Genomic DNA, 17966 nt, shown 5'->3' with positions numbered 1-17966 from the left:
CACAGTTGATAGAGCCTAAAGTCAGGGAGACCTAAATTCAAATCTGACCCCAGATGCCAAGTGGCCCTGGGCAAGTCTGTTAACCTCTGTCTCAGTTTCCTTCCCTGTAAAATAGAGATCCTAATAGAACCTACCTCTCAGGGTTGCTGTGAGGATCAAATGAGGTATTTATTAAGCACATTTGTTGTTGTTGTTGTTGGGGGGGGGGTTCATTTCAGTTGTGTCTGACTCTTCATAACCACATTTAGGGTTTTCTTGGCAAAGATACTTGCCATTTCCTTCTCCAGCTCATTTTATGGATGAGGTAACTGAAGCAAACAGGGTTAAGTGACTTTCTCAGGGTCACATAGCTAGGAAATATCTGAGGCTAGATTTGAACTCAGGTCTTCCTGACCCAGCATTCTGTCCACCGGGCCACCTAGCTGGGATCAAGAACATAGTAGGTGCTTAATAAATGTTTGCCATTCCCTACCCTACCCATGAGCCCTGTGCTCTAAGCAAACCAGACTATTCCCTATGTCCCCTTAATGGAGGCATTCTTTTGCCTCTATCCTTTCACATAGTCCAATCCACTCCCCTCATCTCTGTCTGTTCAATTCTTTCTCTTCCTTCAAGAATTCTTCTTCAGATTCTTCTGTTCCCATGGGTACTTTGCCAGTGCTTCTCCTCTGGTCCTATCACTTTCTACTTTGGATTGTAAATCAGATTTAGATCTGAAAGAGACTTTATAAATTATCTAATCCCATTCCCTATTTTGCAGATAAAGAAATGGAGGACTAGTACATTTTGGTGATTTGCCAAGGTAATACAGCTAGGATGTAAAACTGGGTTTTCTAACGCCAAGTCCAGCAATGTTACTTATTTGTATAGATGCCATATCCCCCTATTTGGTTACAATAGGGAATATATCTTGAGATAGTAAATGGGATGCTGTAAAAATGGTGGCACCAACAACGTTGCCTTGTGCAAAGGTTGCAGATGTAATTGGAAAATGTTTAACAAAATAAATTAAAATACAATACAATCTTAGTGATGTTCATTTGTGGATTTCTAAGTCAATATGGGGTAGCAGGAATCCATTTCTATTTGAGTTGGACACCACTGCCTACTCTAGACCAAGAATTTAGTGAATGGGGCCAGTAGAGGACCACCATCCTCAGTTTCCAAATAAGGAGACTAAGAGAGGCATGACTTGTCCATCTCAAGATCATAGATGGAAAGCCCAAAGAGACCTCAGTGGTCATCTAGCCCAGGATTTCTTAAAGTTTTTCCACTGTGACCCCTTTTTCACTTCAGAAATTTTTATGCAACCCCAGATATATAGGTATATACAATAGATATACAAATCAAATATTTACTGCAAATTTTTCACCACCCCAATATTCAATTATGCAACCCCATATGGGGTCACAACCCATAGTTTAAGAAGCTTTGATCTAGAGAATATGTCTTGGAATCAGAAAGACCTGGGTTCAAATCCTACCTCAGATACTAGCAGTATGACCCTGGGCAAATCATTTAGTCATTCTGAGTATCATCTGTAAAGTAAGGAGGCTGGACTACATGATCACTAAAATCTTTTACAGATTATAAAAAAAGATATATCATCCTATGATTCTAAGTCAGGAGACCTTTGTTCTAGTAGTGACTCTAAGACATACTAGCTGTGTGACCATGGGCAAGTCACTTAACATTTCTGAGCCTCAGGGCAACTAGGTGGTACAGTGGATAAAGCACCAGTCCTGGATTCAGGAGGACCTGAGTTCAAATCCAGCCTTAGACACTTACTAGCTGTGTGACCCTAGGCAAGTCACTTAACCCTCATTGCCCTGCCAAAAAAAAAAAAAAGATGCATACATTTCTGATCCTCAATTTCCACACTACCAGTAGTCTTGTAAAAAAATAATCTGGACCTATAATTTTAAAAGTATGGGGAATTTCTGGCATGGAAGCTCCTTTCACTGATAAGATCAGCAGTTCATCTATAACATACAATCATAGTATTACTGTCATGATGCTTCATTACATCTATACTATACTAATGGAATCATATGCCATAGTGATCTTAAGTATTGACAGTTATTATAAATAATTGTGAGAGTTGTAGTTCTAATTATTTATAGGCCCTATCACAGTGGCTGACACAGTGTGTCATAAATTTTTGTTGGAGTGAGCTAAATCAGCCCCCTACCCATACTCAGCAAAACATGGCTGAGAAAGCCTCCCTAAAAGTGCCCCACCTACCATGGGCAGCTTAAAACCCGAGATACTGGGAAAGTCATGGTGCTCCATGTGGTAGCCCACATTAAAGGTCATCCAGTTGAGGGGCCCATAGTATGAATAGGTCTCATAGCCCTTCAGGTACAGATAGTGCTCAGCAATGAAGTGCCCAGAAAAGGGATGTATTCCTGTACAGAGGAAAGTGCCTGCAATAAAGTATACAATTGGCTTCAACCCCCATAGAATATAGATGGTAACATTGACTGCAAGCTGGGTCAGGACATTGTAGATCTCCATCCGTGTAATAGCCATGGGGTTTACAAAGAGTGGTCGAAAGGCATAAAACACTGGTTGTAAGAAGAGCCAGAGGAGCTTCCTCATTGGAGTGCAGAAGAACCAACACTCGAAGTCTGTGGGGATGTCCACATCTAGTTTGTCACCGCCCAGGTAACGGTGGTGATCGACGTGATATTTCTTGAAGGAAGCGGAGTACGGCATGCCAATGGGAAGGTTGGCGAAGATTGCAAACCAACGGTTCCACTGAATAAATTTGTTGCCAAAGGCCACGTTATGGGAGATGTCGTGGATGGCCAGGGTCAAGGAGTGGTTCACACAGCCCCCAAAGGCATAGGCCCAGAAGAAGACCCATCGCCAAGACAAGTCTTTGACCAGGTAACAAGCGCAGAACTGGGTCAGCACCAGGCAGGACACAATCCATTTCAAGTGTGGATCTGGACCCATTAGTGATTTGATGGCTGGATACTTAGCTAAAGGGGAAGACAGAGAAACATTTTCAAAGCAAGAAGAATCAATTCATTTCACCTTGTGGATAGTGGGGGTTTGGAGTTGAGCACCCAAACACAGTGCAAACTTAATATTTTGTTCCCTGGGTAGAATACACTCATTTGGCATGCAGAATAAGAGAACATCGGAATTGGAAGGGATCTGAGAACGACAAAACTATTCATGCAAATACTTAAACGTCTGCCAAAGCAGTTCTCTAACTTCATACTCCTCTATGTACTTTATGATATAGCAACATTGGCCTCCTTGCTATTCCTCACAGAACCTTTTTACAGGCTATCCCTTGTGCTGGAAGCTCTCTCTCCTCTCCTCTGCTTCCTGACGTCCTTGGTTTTCTTCATGACTCAAATCAAATCTCACCTTCTACATGAAGGACTTTCCTGGCCCTCCTCAAGGTTAGTGCCTTTCTCTGAAATTACATGTGCATTCCTCCATATACACACACACATACATATATACATATGCACACATAAATGCACACATATGCACATATATACATACACAAAGGGATGGATGGATAGATAGAAAGAGGAGTGGTTAGATGGATGGATGGATGGATGGATATATAGATAGATACATAGATAGACAGACAGGCACATTTCTTGTATTAACAGATTTTTTTGTTGTTGTCTCCTCAATGGGAACATGAGCACCCTGAGGACAGAAATCGTGTTTTAACCTTTCTTTGTATCCTTAACACTTAGGATAGTGCCTGTCCCATAATAAACACTCAATAAATACTTGTTGACATTTCTTTTTTCTCATGGCCTTGAACCTTTAAATTGTCAATATAGGAGGCAGGAGAAACTTGCACATTTTCCCTTCAATAATGGTAGCTATTTCAGTTAATTTCTTTGACATTCCAAAGTCTGACATGTTTTCAGGTTAGTACGTACATGCAGTAAGCAAGCTTTATTTATTTTGCAAATATTATGCTATATCTGCTGGGAAAGTAAAATTTATGTTAAATCAAATTACTCATAAAGTTTCTTTTACTGGCAATGATATAACATCAAAGGTTTTGCAGCACACCATGTGGTCCAATGATCTTTTGTTAAGAGTTATCTGTGTTCATTTCACCCTATTCTGAGGTGACAGATTCCCTGATAGTAGGGATTGTGTCCTCTCCACTCTGCTCCTTTGAGAGTGATTAGCAATGTGTACACAGTGGTTCTCCTAGGATGCAAGAATGTAAACTACCCAAGGTGACCCAAACTGTTTTGGACCAAGCTTGGTTTAGAACCCACATCTCCTGACCTAGCCAGTATTCTTTCCACTAGTCTCCACTGCCTTGTGTTATAATCATTTTATTTTTGTCTTTGTTATGGCTACATGGTAAGCTCCTTAAAGATGGGGATCATGTTTTATTTTGTTTTGTATATCCCACAGTGCCAAATACAGAATAGAGAGCTTTGCATATAGGACATATTCTAAACATATCTATGGATGACAAAAGAATGTATATTAGATACTATATATACACATATGTTGTATTCCAACATAAATAACATATAACTATATATGTGTGTGTTTATACTGTGTAATTTAAGATTCTAAATGTGGATTCTAATCTGTTCCCCCAGTTTTGGGGGAAACTGACTAAAATCACTGATAAAACGAGTTTAGGTTTTTAAGGGTTTATTGGAAAATAGAAAGAAAAAGATTGAGAACAGAATTCCAACAGCCTGGCATTCCTATCTTTCCTCAAATTTCCTGTGAAGTCCTCTGCCGCCACCACCATCAAGGCAGGAACCCAAAAGCCCCAGCGCTCTCCGCGCAGGCTCCCTTTCCTCCTTCCTGCCTCCTCCCAGAAAATAGGAGGCTCCTCAAGTTGATTGGCTGGTAGCCTTGATAGACAGTACCCATGAGCAAACGTCATTTACTGATGCCAAGGAAAAGCCACAATGCCTCTGAGGCATTTTCCTCATGGTGGAGCTTTCCCACAGCAAGTCTCCAGTAGGTGGCATCATTCCAATCATTACAATGCACATATATGTTCATGTATATGATGAACAGACAAACCTATGATAAATCACATAACAAAAAGTCTATGTGGTATCAATATCCCAACACTATTTTCTATTCCACTTTTCAGGTAGGAAGCTTTTCCTTCCATAGAGAAATTATCATCCTATAACTTCCTCCTATTTATTGTTCTGTATTCTTGGGAGTGAGTAGAACAAGGCTAATCACTCTTCCACATAAGAGCCCTTCCAGTGCTTGAAGGAATGTGTCATATCCTTATTAAATCTTTTCTTCTCCAGCTGAACATCCTAAGTTTATTCATTATCTGAGTTGAAATTATTATTTGCTTCCTCCTCTTATAGCTACTTCCCCCTTCCAGGGTCTTACAATCTTCTTTTTTTAAAAATTCTGACATTCTGTGATTCCAAAGTCCCTTTCGGTGTGAATACTTTTAATTTTTATGAAGTTAGAAGAAAGCAAGTATAATGGGTGAACTTTGACACAAAAAAGGAATATTTGTCATTTGATGAAGTCTCTCATGCCATCCTTGACAATATGCAGCCGTGAGCTGAAATAGTATAGTTAAGCAGATTCAGAAATGGTCAAGTGGGCAAAAGCAAGGCTTAGTCTTCAATGAATGTCAACCTAAAGAGAGAGTCCTAAAATGAATTGCCCAAAGATCTAACATTTGACCAGTATTATTCTCATTATCAAAGGCTCAGGTATCAGCTTCTGAAATCTGCAGATGACAAAACAATGGAAGGGAGAGCAAGCATGTTGAGACAGAATGATATAATAAGATTTATGTAATAGGATGAAATGAAAGCAGGATAAATGTCAAATCCTACATTTGGGTTAAAAAAAAATCAGCTGCATATTTGTAAGAGGAAAGAGGTGTGGCAAAGACCACAATCCCTAGGAGGAAACCCCTGAGGGGTTTTGTAGACTACAAACTCAACATGAGTCAACAGTATATGATAGATGTCTCCAAAAAAATAATGATATCTAAAGCCACAAGAATAAAGGCACATTGTCCAAAGCGAGGAAGGTAATAGTCCTGCTATATTCAACCTAAAATAGAGTACACCTGGAATAATATATTCAGTTATAGACCTGATATTTGAGGAAGGACAGTGCCAAACTGGAACCCACCCATGGGAGTGTGACCAGAATAAGAAGAAGAGTCATACTGAAATTGGTTAAACAAATGAGAGACAGATTATCTGGAGAAAAGATGACAGGAAAAGGGCAGGAACAGATAGGACTTTTGAATACCTGAGAAGCTATCCCCTAGAAGGGGGGTCAGATTTACTCTCCTTCTCCCCAAAGGGCAGGACTAGGAGCAATGGGTATGTGTCACAGAGAGGCAGATTCCAGTTAGCTCTAAAGATAATTTTAGATGCAATTAAAACTATTCCCAAGAATAAAATGGATCCCTCCATCATCAGAGGCTGTGAACTCCCTGTTGAGTAGAGTGTAAGGGGAATCATTGGACTAGAGTCTTCTGAGGTTCCTTCCAACTCTGGATTCCTGTGACTCTGAGATTTTGGAAAATTAGTGTAAAATGCCACACAACCTTCCTCCCTTCTCTGGGGTGGGACACTACGGACAGGGACTATTCCATTGACTGCTAGGTATGGTGGATGCATTTAGTTGTTCTTACTGAACTATACTGTTTTAAAATACCTTATAAGGAATGGTTTGCTGTGGTTGGGGCAGGGAGAGAAATATTCTGAAAAAAAAATGTTGTTAAGACAAAGATATCAATAAAAATTTGATTAAAAAAATAAATGCTGATGTACAACCTATATCGGATTGCTTGCCATCTTGGGGAGGGGGGAGAGGAGAGAGGGAGAAAAATCTGCCAATCGAAATCTTATAAAAATGAATGTTGAGAGGCGGCTAGGTGGCGCAGTGGATAAAGCACCGGCCCTGGATTCAGGAGTACCTGAGTTCAAAATCGGCCTCAGACACTTAACACTTACTAGCTATGTGACCCTGGGCAAGTCACTTAACCCCAATTGCCTCACTTAAAAAAAAAATGAATATTGAAACCCATCTTTACATGCACATGGTAAAAATAAAATATTATTTACAAAAGAAAAAATGCTGAGCAAATGTAAGGGAGAGACAGTTAGTTGTTGTCCTCATTGAACTTTGATTTACACTCCCCATGGCTTCCCTGCCAACTATCCCCACAATCTCTCATCCTGATAAAGATCTTTCTGATGTAGCACTCTTAGGCCAGCCACATGCAAACAGGCAAGATAGAACAAAGAAAGTAAGATAAAAATAGACAAATACAAATTTGTTGTTGTTCTTATTCAGTTGTTCAGTCATATCTGATTTTTCATGACCCCGTGGACCATATAATGCCAGGCCCATCTATTCTCCACTGTCTCAAAGTCTCAGCTCATGCTCATTGTTTCCATGACACCATCTATCCATCTCATCCTCTGCTGTCCCCTTCTCCTTTTGCCTTCCATTTTCCCAGCATCAGGGTCTTTTCCAATGAGTCTCATCTTCTCAATATGTGGCCAAAGTATTTAAGCTTCAGTTTCAATATTTGACCTTCCAGTGAATAGTCTGAATTAATAGATACAAGTATGGATACACCAAGTTTCTATAAATGTCATTCCAAATCCATGTGTATTTGGCTGCTCCCTGTCACCATTGACTTCTAAGTGTCCAGCACAGAAGAGAGCTTCTCTGTCCTTGGTTCTGAGTTCTAGTCTCACATCACTAACTGCCTGTTCGTCTTTTGAACTTAGATATCCAGCAGGCAGGCATCTCAAACTTAACATGTCCCGTAATAGTACTTAGCATTTTCTCCCAAGAAAACCCACCCCTCTTCTAAGGTACCATTTTTTTTTTTTGCTGGCTGTACTTCATTCTTTATTTTTTTAAATCATAAAAGTATTTTATTATCCAGTTGCATGTAAAGATAGTTTTCAACATTTGTTTTTATAAGATTTTGAGTTCCAAATTTTTCTCCTTCCCTCCCTTCCCTCCCCAAGACATGTACAATCACATTAAACATATTTCTGCATTATTTATGTTGTGAAAGAAGAATCAGAGCAAAAGGGACAAATAAGGTGCTTTTTTTTTTTTTTTTTTTGGTGAGGCAATTGGGGTTAAATGACTTGCCCAGGGTCACACAGCTAGTAAGTGTCAAGTGTCTGAGGCCAGATTTGAACTCAGGTCCTCCTGACTCCAGGGCCAGTGCTCTATCCACTGTGCCACCTAGCTGCTCCATAAGGTGCCATTTCTGTCAAGGACACTACAACCCTTCTATTCATACAAGTTGGCAGCTTCAAAGCCGTCCTTAACTCTTCATTCTCACCCCCAATTTATCCAATAATTTACCAGATCCTGGCTACATCCACAACATCTCTCATCTCTGTCCCTTTCTCTCCACTTATCACCTCTTAACTAGACTATTACAATAGCCTCCTAATTGGCCTCTCTGCCTCAAGTCTCTTCCCCTTCTTATTCATCCCTTACTTGGTTTCCTAATTGATATTCCTTAAGCATGTGTCCATATCACTCTCCTGTTCAATAAACTCCAGTGGATCCCTATTACCTACAGGAGCAAACATTACTACTCTTTTGACATTTAAAACATTCTATAACTTGACTCCAACCTGCCATTCTAGACTTTTTATACATTACTCCCCTTTATACACTCTTTGGACTAGCTAAACTGACCTTGCTGTTCCTCAGTCATTACCTTCCAACTCCTGTCCCCATGCCTCACATAAATTCTCCTCTCCTCCATCTCTTAAAATGTCTAACATGCCTCAAAACTCACCTCCAACACATCTTTCCCTCCCCCTCCCAGACCAACCAATAGTTCCTCACACACACACAAAATAAAATTACCTCATTTATTTTGTATACTTATAATATGTACACTGGAGAAGGAAATGGCAAAATGACCCAGTATCTTTGCCAAAGAAACCCAAATGGAATCACAAATTGAAAATAACTGAACAATGATGTATACATATTGTCTCCCTCTATGGAACATACATATGTTCTTTAACTATTTTGAGATTTTTATTGTTGTCTTTGTGTTTCCAGTCCCTGTGACATAGTAGGAGCTTAATGTTTCTTTGATGATTAATAAAACCCACTTTAGCAGGTGTTAACTGCTTCTAACAAAGTAGATATAAACTTTCCCTTGGAAAGATGCCAGAGGTTATTGAACTTCCTAATGCTAGGAGGATTAGAAATAGGGAAACACCCTTGGCCAGCAAAACTCTGGGAGGCTGAACAGGTGTGCTATATTTAATAGTGAAGTGGAAAAATGACCAATGATATTGAATACAAACTAATACCCACCTACTACTAATGATCCCCAACTCATAGGGAAAACAAAAAAGTCCTGGCCCTTTTGGTAAGTACTGGGAACTGAGAATTAGCCTTCTCTACCCAAGTTGACAAAGTCTATTATCCAGGGGCCCAGGTCACTGCTGCTTCTCGCTTTTCAAGTATGAGCAATAATCATTTTCTCATGAGGCTGTCTCAAGATAGGCCAAGCTCTCCAGTCCCACCTCCATCAGAAGGCTCCTGAGGAGTGAGAATTATCTATATCTAGCCAAGGGTTCTTGTCCTGGGACCCATGAACTGTTGGAGTCCATAAATAGATTTCAAGGAGTCCATGAACTTGGATAGAACAAAAATTACATCTTTATTTTCACTAAACTCTAACTGAAATTTATCATTTCCTTCATTAAAAGAATATGCAGGGGCAGCTAGGTGGTGCAGTGGATAGAGCACCGGCCCTGGAGTCAGGAGTACCCGAGTTCAAATCCGGCCTCAGACACTTAAGACTTACTAGCTGTGTGACCTTAGGCAAGTCACTTGACCCCAACTGCCTCACTAAAAAAAAAAAAAAAGAATATGCAATAAAACGTTATTCTGAGAAGGCATCACTAGACTTCACCAGATTGCCAAATGGTCAGCAAGGTGGCCAATAGATACAGCACTGACCTGAGATTGGAAGACATGAGATCAAATCTGGCCTCAGACATTTACTAGCTATGTGACCTGAAGCAAGTCACTTAACCTCTGTCTGCCTCAGTTTTCTGAACTGTAAATTGAAGTCATAATAGCACCTACTTCCCATGGTTGTTACAAGGATCAAATGAAATAATATTCATTAAGCATTTAGCACAGTGCCCGGCACATAGCAAAAGCTTGTTTCCTTCTACCCCCTTCCATGACACAAAAAAGGTTAGGAATCCTTGATCTAGTTCAAGCCAAACCCATCATGCCACTCCTTGCCTAGTCATCCCATGCCACAGAACATACCTTTCTTTCTACTTTCTACCTTTGGGAAGAATAATCAAACCAAAACTATCTTCTAGAAAAGGCATGCCAATCAATCAATTGCCCTATAGTTGCACTTATCATTCTCAAGCCTTCCCAGACCAAAACACCCCTCCCTGGACACTACTCCCCTATATATGTTGTCTTCCCCTATTCAAATGTAAGCTCTTTCTGGGTCTGCAGGAACAGTTTTTTTTGTATTTATATGCCCTGCATTTAATACAGTGTCTAGGATATAGTAAGTGCTTAATAAATGGTTTTTCATTTATTCTTTCAAGTTCTTCATTACTAATGGTCTTTAAGAAAAACACAGGGGCAGCTAGGTGGCACAGTGTATAGAGCACCGGCCCTGGAGTCAAGAGTACCTGAGTTCAAATCCGGCCTCAGACACTTAACACTTACTAGCTGTGTGACCCTGGGCAAGTCACTTAACCCCAATTGCCTCACTAAAAAAAAAAAAAAGAAAAAAAAAAAGAAAAACACAGCCTCATTTTTCAAATATATAGAGAACTGAGTCGATTTTATAAGAATATAAATCATTCCCCAATTGATAACTGGTCAAAGGATATGAACAGATAGTTTTCAGATTAAAAAAAAATCAAAGCTATCTATAGTCAAATAAAAAAAGTTCTAAATAACTATTGATTAAATAAATGCAAATTAAAACAACTCTGAGCTACTACCTCACACCTATCAAATTGGTCTATATGACAGAAAGGGAATATGATAAATTTTGGAGGGCATGTGGGAAAATTAGGACAGAAAAACACCACTGGTGGAGTTGTAAAACGATCTAATCATTCTACAGAGCAATTTGGAACTATGCCCAAAGGGCTGTAAAATTGTGCATACCCTTTGACCCAGTAATACAACTACTAGGTGTGTATCCCAAAGACATTTTTTTAAAACAGGAAAAGGACCTATACGTACAAAAATATTTGTAGCAGCTTTTTTTGTAATGGCAAAGAACTGGAAATTGAGGAGATGTGCATTAATTAGTGAATGGTGGAGTGGTATATAATTGTGATGGAATACAATTGTGACATAAGAAATGACAAGTAGGATGATTTCAGAAAAAACTAGAAAATGTTATATGAATTGATGCAAAGTAAAGTGAGAAGAGCCAGGAGAAGAGTGTACACAGTAACAGCAATATTGTATGATGATCAGCTGTGAAGGACTTAGTTATTCTCAGCAAGACAATAATCCAATTCTGAAAGACTTATGATGAAAAATGATATCCATCTCCAAAGAAAGAACTAATAGAATCTGAATGCAGATCAAAGCAAAATTTTTTTAAATTTTCTTTATTTCTCTTGGGTGTTTTGTTTGGTTTTGGTTTGTGTTTTCTTTCACAATATGACTAATATGGAAATATGTTTTGCATGATTCCACAAGTATAATCTATATCAAATTGCTTGTCTTCTCAATGGGAAAGGAGGGGAGAGAGAGAATTTGGAACTCAAAAAATTTTTAAATGAATGTTTAAAAATTATTTACACGGGGTGGGGGGGGGCAGTTAGGTGGTGCAGTGGACAGAGCACCAGCCTTCGAGTCAGGAGGACCTGAGTTCAAAACCGGCCTCAGACACTTAACACTTACTAGCTGTGTGACCCTAGGCAAGTTACTTAACCCCAATTGCCTCACCAAAACAAAAAAAAATTATTTACATGGAATTGGGGGAAAAATAAAATATTTTTTTTTTAATTTAGGTGGTCAGTTATTGTATATGTTAAAAGAGGAAATTCCTGCTGAAGTTACAGACTACAAAATAATCCTGGAGTTCTTTTCTGACCATAATTCCACAGTTCTACTCCTCACCTTCAATGATGTCTCCTCTCTCAATTCCTAAAACACTCAGGATCACATACTGTACAGCCTTTTTCTTTGTTTCATGTATAGATCTTCTCTCCCCTATTAGACAATGAACTCCTAAGAGAACAAGTCAACTATCATTTATTAAACACCTACTCTGTGCTAATCACTGGGGATACAAAGAAAGGAAAAACCAGTCCCTGACCTCAAGGAGCTCACAATCTTATGGAAGAGACATCCAGATCTAAGAAGGGAAAATAATAGAAAGAAAATTCCCTTAAGAATCAAAAATGATGGTAGGCAGCTAAGTGGCACAGTGGATAAAGCACCTGCCCTGGATTCAGGAGTACCTGAGTTCAAATCCGGCCTCAGACACTTGACACTTACTAGCTGTGTGACCCTGGGCAAGTCACTTAACCCCAATTGCCTCACCAAAAAAAAAAAAATCAAGAATGATGGAATCTGAGTGCAGATTGAACCATACTGTTTCTACTTTTGTTGCTATTTTTTGAGGTTTTTCCCTTTTGTTCTGATTCTTCTTTCACAACATGACTAATGCAGAAATATGTTTAATGTGATTGTACATATATAACCTATATCTGATTGTTTGCTGTCTTGGGGAGTGCAGAGAAAAGGGAGAGAGAGAAAATAATTTGGAACTCAAAATCTTATAAAAAATAAATGTTGAAAACTATCTTTACGTGTAACTGGAAAACAATAAAATACTTTTACGATTAAAAAAAAGAATCAGGAGTGGCTGCGGGCCTCCTGCTGTGAGGCTGGCTGCTGCTGTTCTTGAACCTTGCTCCCCTCCCACCCCAATGAGAAAGACCTTTCTTGCCATGCTGGGCACTCATAACTAAGATAGCACAAAAGGCAAATACCACTGGATCAGATAGATGTCAGAGAACCTGGGTCTCAGTGCCAGTTCTGATTGGCTAGTGATCTGAAGAAGTCATTTCTCCTCTCAGGGTCTCAGTTTCATTAATGTTACTTCTGAAGTAAAGTTTGGAGAGGCAGAGCCAAGATGGAGGAGTGAAGTCAGGAAGTTGCCTGAGTTCTCCCAAATTTCCCTCAGAAACAATGTTAAATTAAGCCCTCAGTGGATTCTGGAGCTGCAGAACCTACAAAAAGATGGAGTGAAACAATCTTCCAACTTAAAATAACCTAGAAGGTCTTCAGGAAAGTTTTGTTTCATCTGGGTAAAAGGAGAGCACAGCTCAGTGCAGAGGGTGTCTGGGCAAGTCAGCAAAAGGCTCTTAGCCATAGTACAGATCAGCCGCTAAGGACCCACAGTCCTAGCTCAGCAAGCAAGTGACACAGCAGGCCAGTTGTGAGGCCCCCAGCCCCAATGCAGAAGGCAGTTTGCCAGGTAGGGTATCTGCTACTCAATAGGCCCAATAGGCTGGGCCACTCCAGTGCAAGCTGCAAGCTGCAAGCTGCTGAGGCCTCAGAGCAGAAAGCCAGTGACTAGGCCCCTGGCCCTCAGCAAAAGAAGCTTGAGATAGTGCATGCTGTACTCCAGGAGCAGAGCTCAACTTTAAAAAGCACAAAAGAGGCTAAAATATGAATAAGAATCCGGGGAGCTGGATTCAAATTCTGGTTCCAACTATTCTTCTGAGGAACTAGACATTTAGTCTGAAGGAGAGAAGTGCAATTGGATGGGGTTAGAGGAGCAAAGGAGTAGGAAGCAGAGAGGAAGGAATGGTAATAATCTTCATGCAGCAGAGCGTGAGTGTGGAAACAGGGAGGAGACTTCTGTTTCACCCCATGCTTCTAGTTTTGCCCTTTGGGTCCAAAGAGACAACTTGGGCTTAATATCAGAAATAGTTTCTCAACAATTAGAGCTATTCAAAAGTGGAAATAGGCTGCCTCCAGAAGCAACAAAAACAGTGTGGCCATTTGGATGTGTTGTAGAAAGGATTCTTATTCAGGTAAAGGTTGGACCACATAACACTGAGGTGTCTTTCTAATTCTCAAGACAAGTCAACAAGCATTTATTAAGTGCCTGCTATGTGTCAGGCACTATGCAAAGACCCTGGGATAACAAAGAAAGTCAAAAACAAAACAAAACAGTACTTGCTCTTAAAGACCACATGGTCTAAAATTCTGTAATTCAAAACCTGAAAATCTATCATTCTATGACCATCAGCAAATCAATTTCTCTGAGCTTCAGTTTCTTAATCTGTAAAATGGAGGAGGAAATAGGGAAGGGAACAAACGTTTATTAAGTACCTATATCCAGGCACTGTACTAAGCCCTTTACAGATTATCATATTTGAACTTCACAACAACCCCAGGAGGTAGGTACTACTACTTATTATCTTCAGTTTTATGATTGAGGAAACTGAGGCAATCAGGGGATTAAGTGAATTGCCCAGGATTACACAGATAGTAAACATTTTGTGGCTGGATTTGAACTCAGTTCTTCCTGACTCCAGGCCCAGCATTCTATCCATAGGCCACCTAACAATATTTGTATTACCTACCTCACAGAGTTGGTATGATAGAAGTGATGGGTAAATCTTAAAAGGGGCAGCTAGGTGGCACAGTGGATAAAGCACCGGCCCCGGATTCAGGAGGACCTGAGTTCAAATCCAGTCTCAGACACTTGACACTTACTAGCTGTGTGACCCTGGGCAAGTCACTTAACCCCAACTGCCTCACCAAAAAAAGAAGAAGAAGAAGAAGAAGAAGAATAGCCACAGGTGAAAATTTCATCAGCCTGAAGCTCTGATGATGAGTGCTTCTAGCCTTAAATTGACTGGTTTCTAACACAACTGAGAGAAAGAGTTCATTGTGCCTTGAGTAATTGAAGATATTTCAGGTTGATAGGACCTGCTAGGGCTCATCTTCTGTTGGTATGGCTTTTGAAAACCTTTAGTAGAAAAAGGTATATGTTGTATCCTCTGAAAGAACATGAGTTCCTCCTCAGTTTCCTCATCTGTAAAGTAGGGATAATAATAACACCAACCTCTTAGGGTTATGTGAATCAAATGAAATCATGTATCTAAATCACTTTGTAAAAGTTAGAATACTATATAAATGTTGTTGTCTCCTGTATACTCAGTGATATTCAGGGTATGTGAATAGAAAGAATTAGTAAACTAATTACCCCCTTCTTCTAAACTCAGAGGACTCTATCACTTAATGCTGGTTATTGCTCTCAAGAAATTAAATCTCTAAATATAAATGTAGATGTACATGGAGTCTCCTTCCCAGCTAGACTTTGAAGAAGGAAATGTATCATCTTTGTGTCTCCCTGTGCCATGTTCCCCACCATGATGAGCACAGGCCCAGACCCACAATAGGAGTTTTATGTAAAGAATTCCTGTCTGACTGAGTTGAATCACTTAAGGAATGGAGCAATGGAGTCTAATGGTAGAAGAAAAAAAAATAAAAACAAACAAACAAAAATATCCTAGACTGAAAATCAGAAGATACTCAAATCAACTGAGATTCTTACTAGGCCATGTGACCCCCAAAGGAGTCATTTCCTTTCTCTGGGTCTCAATGTCCTCATTTGCAAAAAGGGCTTAGGGTCAGGTGAGGCAAATCCAAAGATCAGTTCTGATCCTTACTAAACCATGTAAATATCAGCAAGTAAGGGCAGGTGGGTAGTGTAGTAGACAGAACACAGGGCCTGGAGTCAGGAAGACTCATCCTCATGAGTTCAAATTCAGCCTCAGACACTTACAAGCTGTGTGACCCTGGGCAAATCACTTAACCCTGTTTGCCTTAGTTTCCTCATCTGGAAAATGAGCTGGAGAAGGAAATGGCAAACCACTCCAGTATCTTTGCCAAGAAAACCCCAAAAGAGGTCAGGAAGAGTTGGGCACGACTATACGACAACAAAAATATCAGCAAATCACTTAACTCTGAGCCTCTTATCTTCATACCTACAGAGAGGAGAGTGATAGCTAAGCTACACCTTCATATTTGAGACTTTTGTGAGGAAAGTACTCACGCTAGCCTTAAAGCTATCTAGAATTATGGTGCTTTTATCTTATCTACACATTATTTGTCCAGCTCTATCACTTAGCATAGTGTCTAGCACATAATAAGTTCTTAATAAATGCTTGTTGACTGACTCATCTCACAGAGGAGTTGTGAGAATCAAATAAGATGGTAAATCATGGGAAAGGAGATCAGAAGAGCTGAAAAAATATCCAAGAGTAGCGCCCCATTTTGCAGAGGAAGAAGGTGACCTCCATAATTTGGAACTATGCCCAAAGGGCTATAAAATCATACATACCCTTTGATCAAGAAATACTACTACTAGGTCTGTATGCCAGAGATTAAAAAAATAAAGAAAAGGGGGTAGCTAGGTGGTGCAGTGGATAAAGCACCAGCCCTGGTGCTCAGGTTCTCCCAGGAGAACCTGAGTTAAAATCCAGCCTCATACACTTGACACTTACTAATTGTGTGACCCTGGGCAAGTCACTTAACCCTCATTGCCCCACAAAAAAAAAAAAAGAAAGAAAAAGAAAAGGACTACATGAACAAAAATATTTATAGCACCACTTTTTGTGATGGCAAAGAATTGGAAACTGAGGAAATTGTCCATCAATTGGGGAATGGCTGAACAAGTTGTGCTATATCATTGTGATTGTATACTATCATGCTATAAGAAATGACAAGCAGGGGGCAGCTAGGTAGCACAGTGGATAAAGCACTGGCCCTGGATTCAGGAGGACCTGAGTTCAAATCCTGCCTCAGACACTTGACACTTACTAGCTGTGTGACCTTGGGCAAGTCACTTAACCCCAATTGCCTCACCCCCCTCCAAAAAAAAATTACAAGGGGGGGGGAAGCTAGGTGGCACAGTGGATAAAGCACCAGCCCTGGAGTCAGGAGGACCTGAGTTCAAATCTGGCCTCAGACACTTGACACTTACTAGCTGTGTGACCTTGGGCAAGTCACTTAACCCTCATTGCCACGCAAAGAAAAAATGTAAAAAATTGTTTTTCATGTAACTAGGGGAAAAATAAAATATTGAGACAGCTAGGTAGCACAGTAGATAAAGCACCTGCCCTGAAGTGAGGGCCTGAGTCCAAATCTGACCTCAGACATTTACTAGCTCCCTAGACATTTACTAGACCCTCCAAAAATAAAGAAAAAAAATTTTAAATTATTAAAATAAAATCGGAGCAGCTAGGTAGCGCAGTGGATAGAGCACCAGCCCTGGAGTCAGGAGTACCTGGGTTCAAATCTGGCCTCAGACACTTGACACTTACTAGCTGTGTGACCCTGGGCAAGTCACTTAACCCTAATTGCCTCACTAAAAATTAATTAATTAATTAAAATAAAATAAAATCAGAAATGAAAAAGAAGAAGAAGAAAGTGACCTCCAGGGAAGGGAACTGGCCTGCTCCCAGTCTCACAGTAAGGCCTCACAGCAGGTTTGTGGCAGAGCCAGAACTAGTGTCCAGCTCTCTTAACTGCCTACTGTTTTTTCTACTTCATGATATAAATGTAAGATACAATTATTTTTCTGATAAAATTGTTTGTACTAATGAGAGGAGAGTATGATACCCAGGACCTTCCTTACTCTTCATTTCCAGAAAATAAATGCAATCTTAATGGAAGCCTTTCCTGTCTCTGATCCCCATCTTTGGAGCTCTCCAAGCTACCCCAAGGTTTTCATTGAGCCATTAAACAAACATTCATTGAGTTTATTTTTGACATGTCACCTTATCCTCTGAAGCTGAACCCAAAGGTAAAAACAGTAGGTCAATAGAGAGAACACAGAAGTCCCACAGCAATTCACTGGGCAAGATATTCATAAAGATCTTAGGCCATGGGCCAGGAAGGGACCTTAGTGAGCT

General features: G+C 40.0%; 1 protein-coding gene across 1 annotated transcript in view; it reads right to left on the bottom strand.

Annotated features, from left to right (window-relative positions):
* DEGS2 (delta 4-desaturase, sphingolipid 2) overlaps positions 1–17966 on the bottom strand; it is a 75308-nt gene that overhangs the window by 19581 nt on the left and 37761 nt on the right. The window contains exon 2 of the mRNA XM_043989387.1: positions 2245–2987. Within this exon, the coding sequence (XP_043845322.1) occupies positions 2245–2987 (743 nt within the window). The remainder of the gene's footprint in view (positions 1–2244; positions 2988–17966) is intronic.

This window comes from Dromiciops gliroides, chromosome 2 (assembly GCF_019393635.1).
Source record: "Dromiciops gliroides isolate mDroGli1 chromosome 2, mDroGli1.pri, whole genome shotgun sequence".
Classification (NCBI taxonomy): Eukaryota; Metazoa; Chordata; class Mammalia; order Microbiotheria; family Microbiotheriidae; genus Dromiciops; species Dromiciops gliroides.
This window is presented reverse-complemented; position numbering and strand designations above follow the sequence as displayed.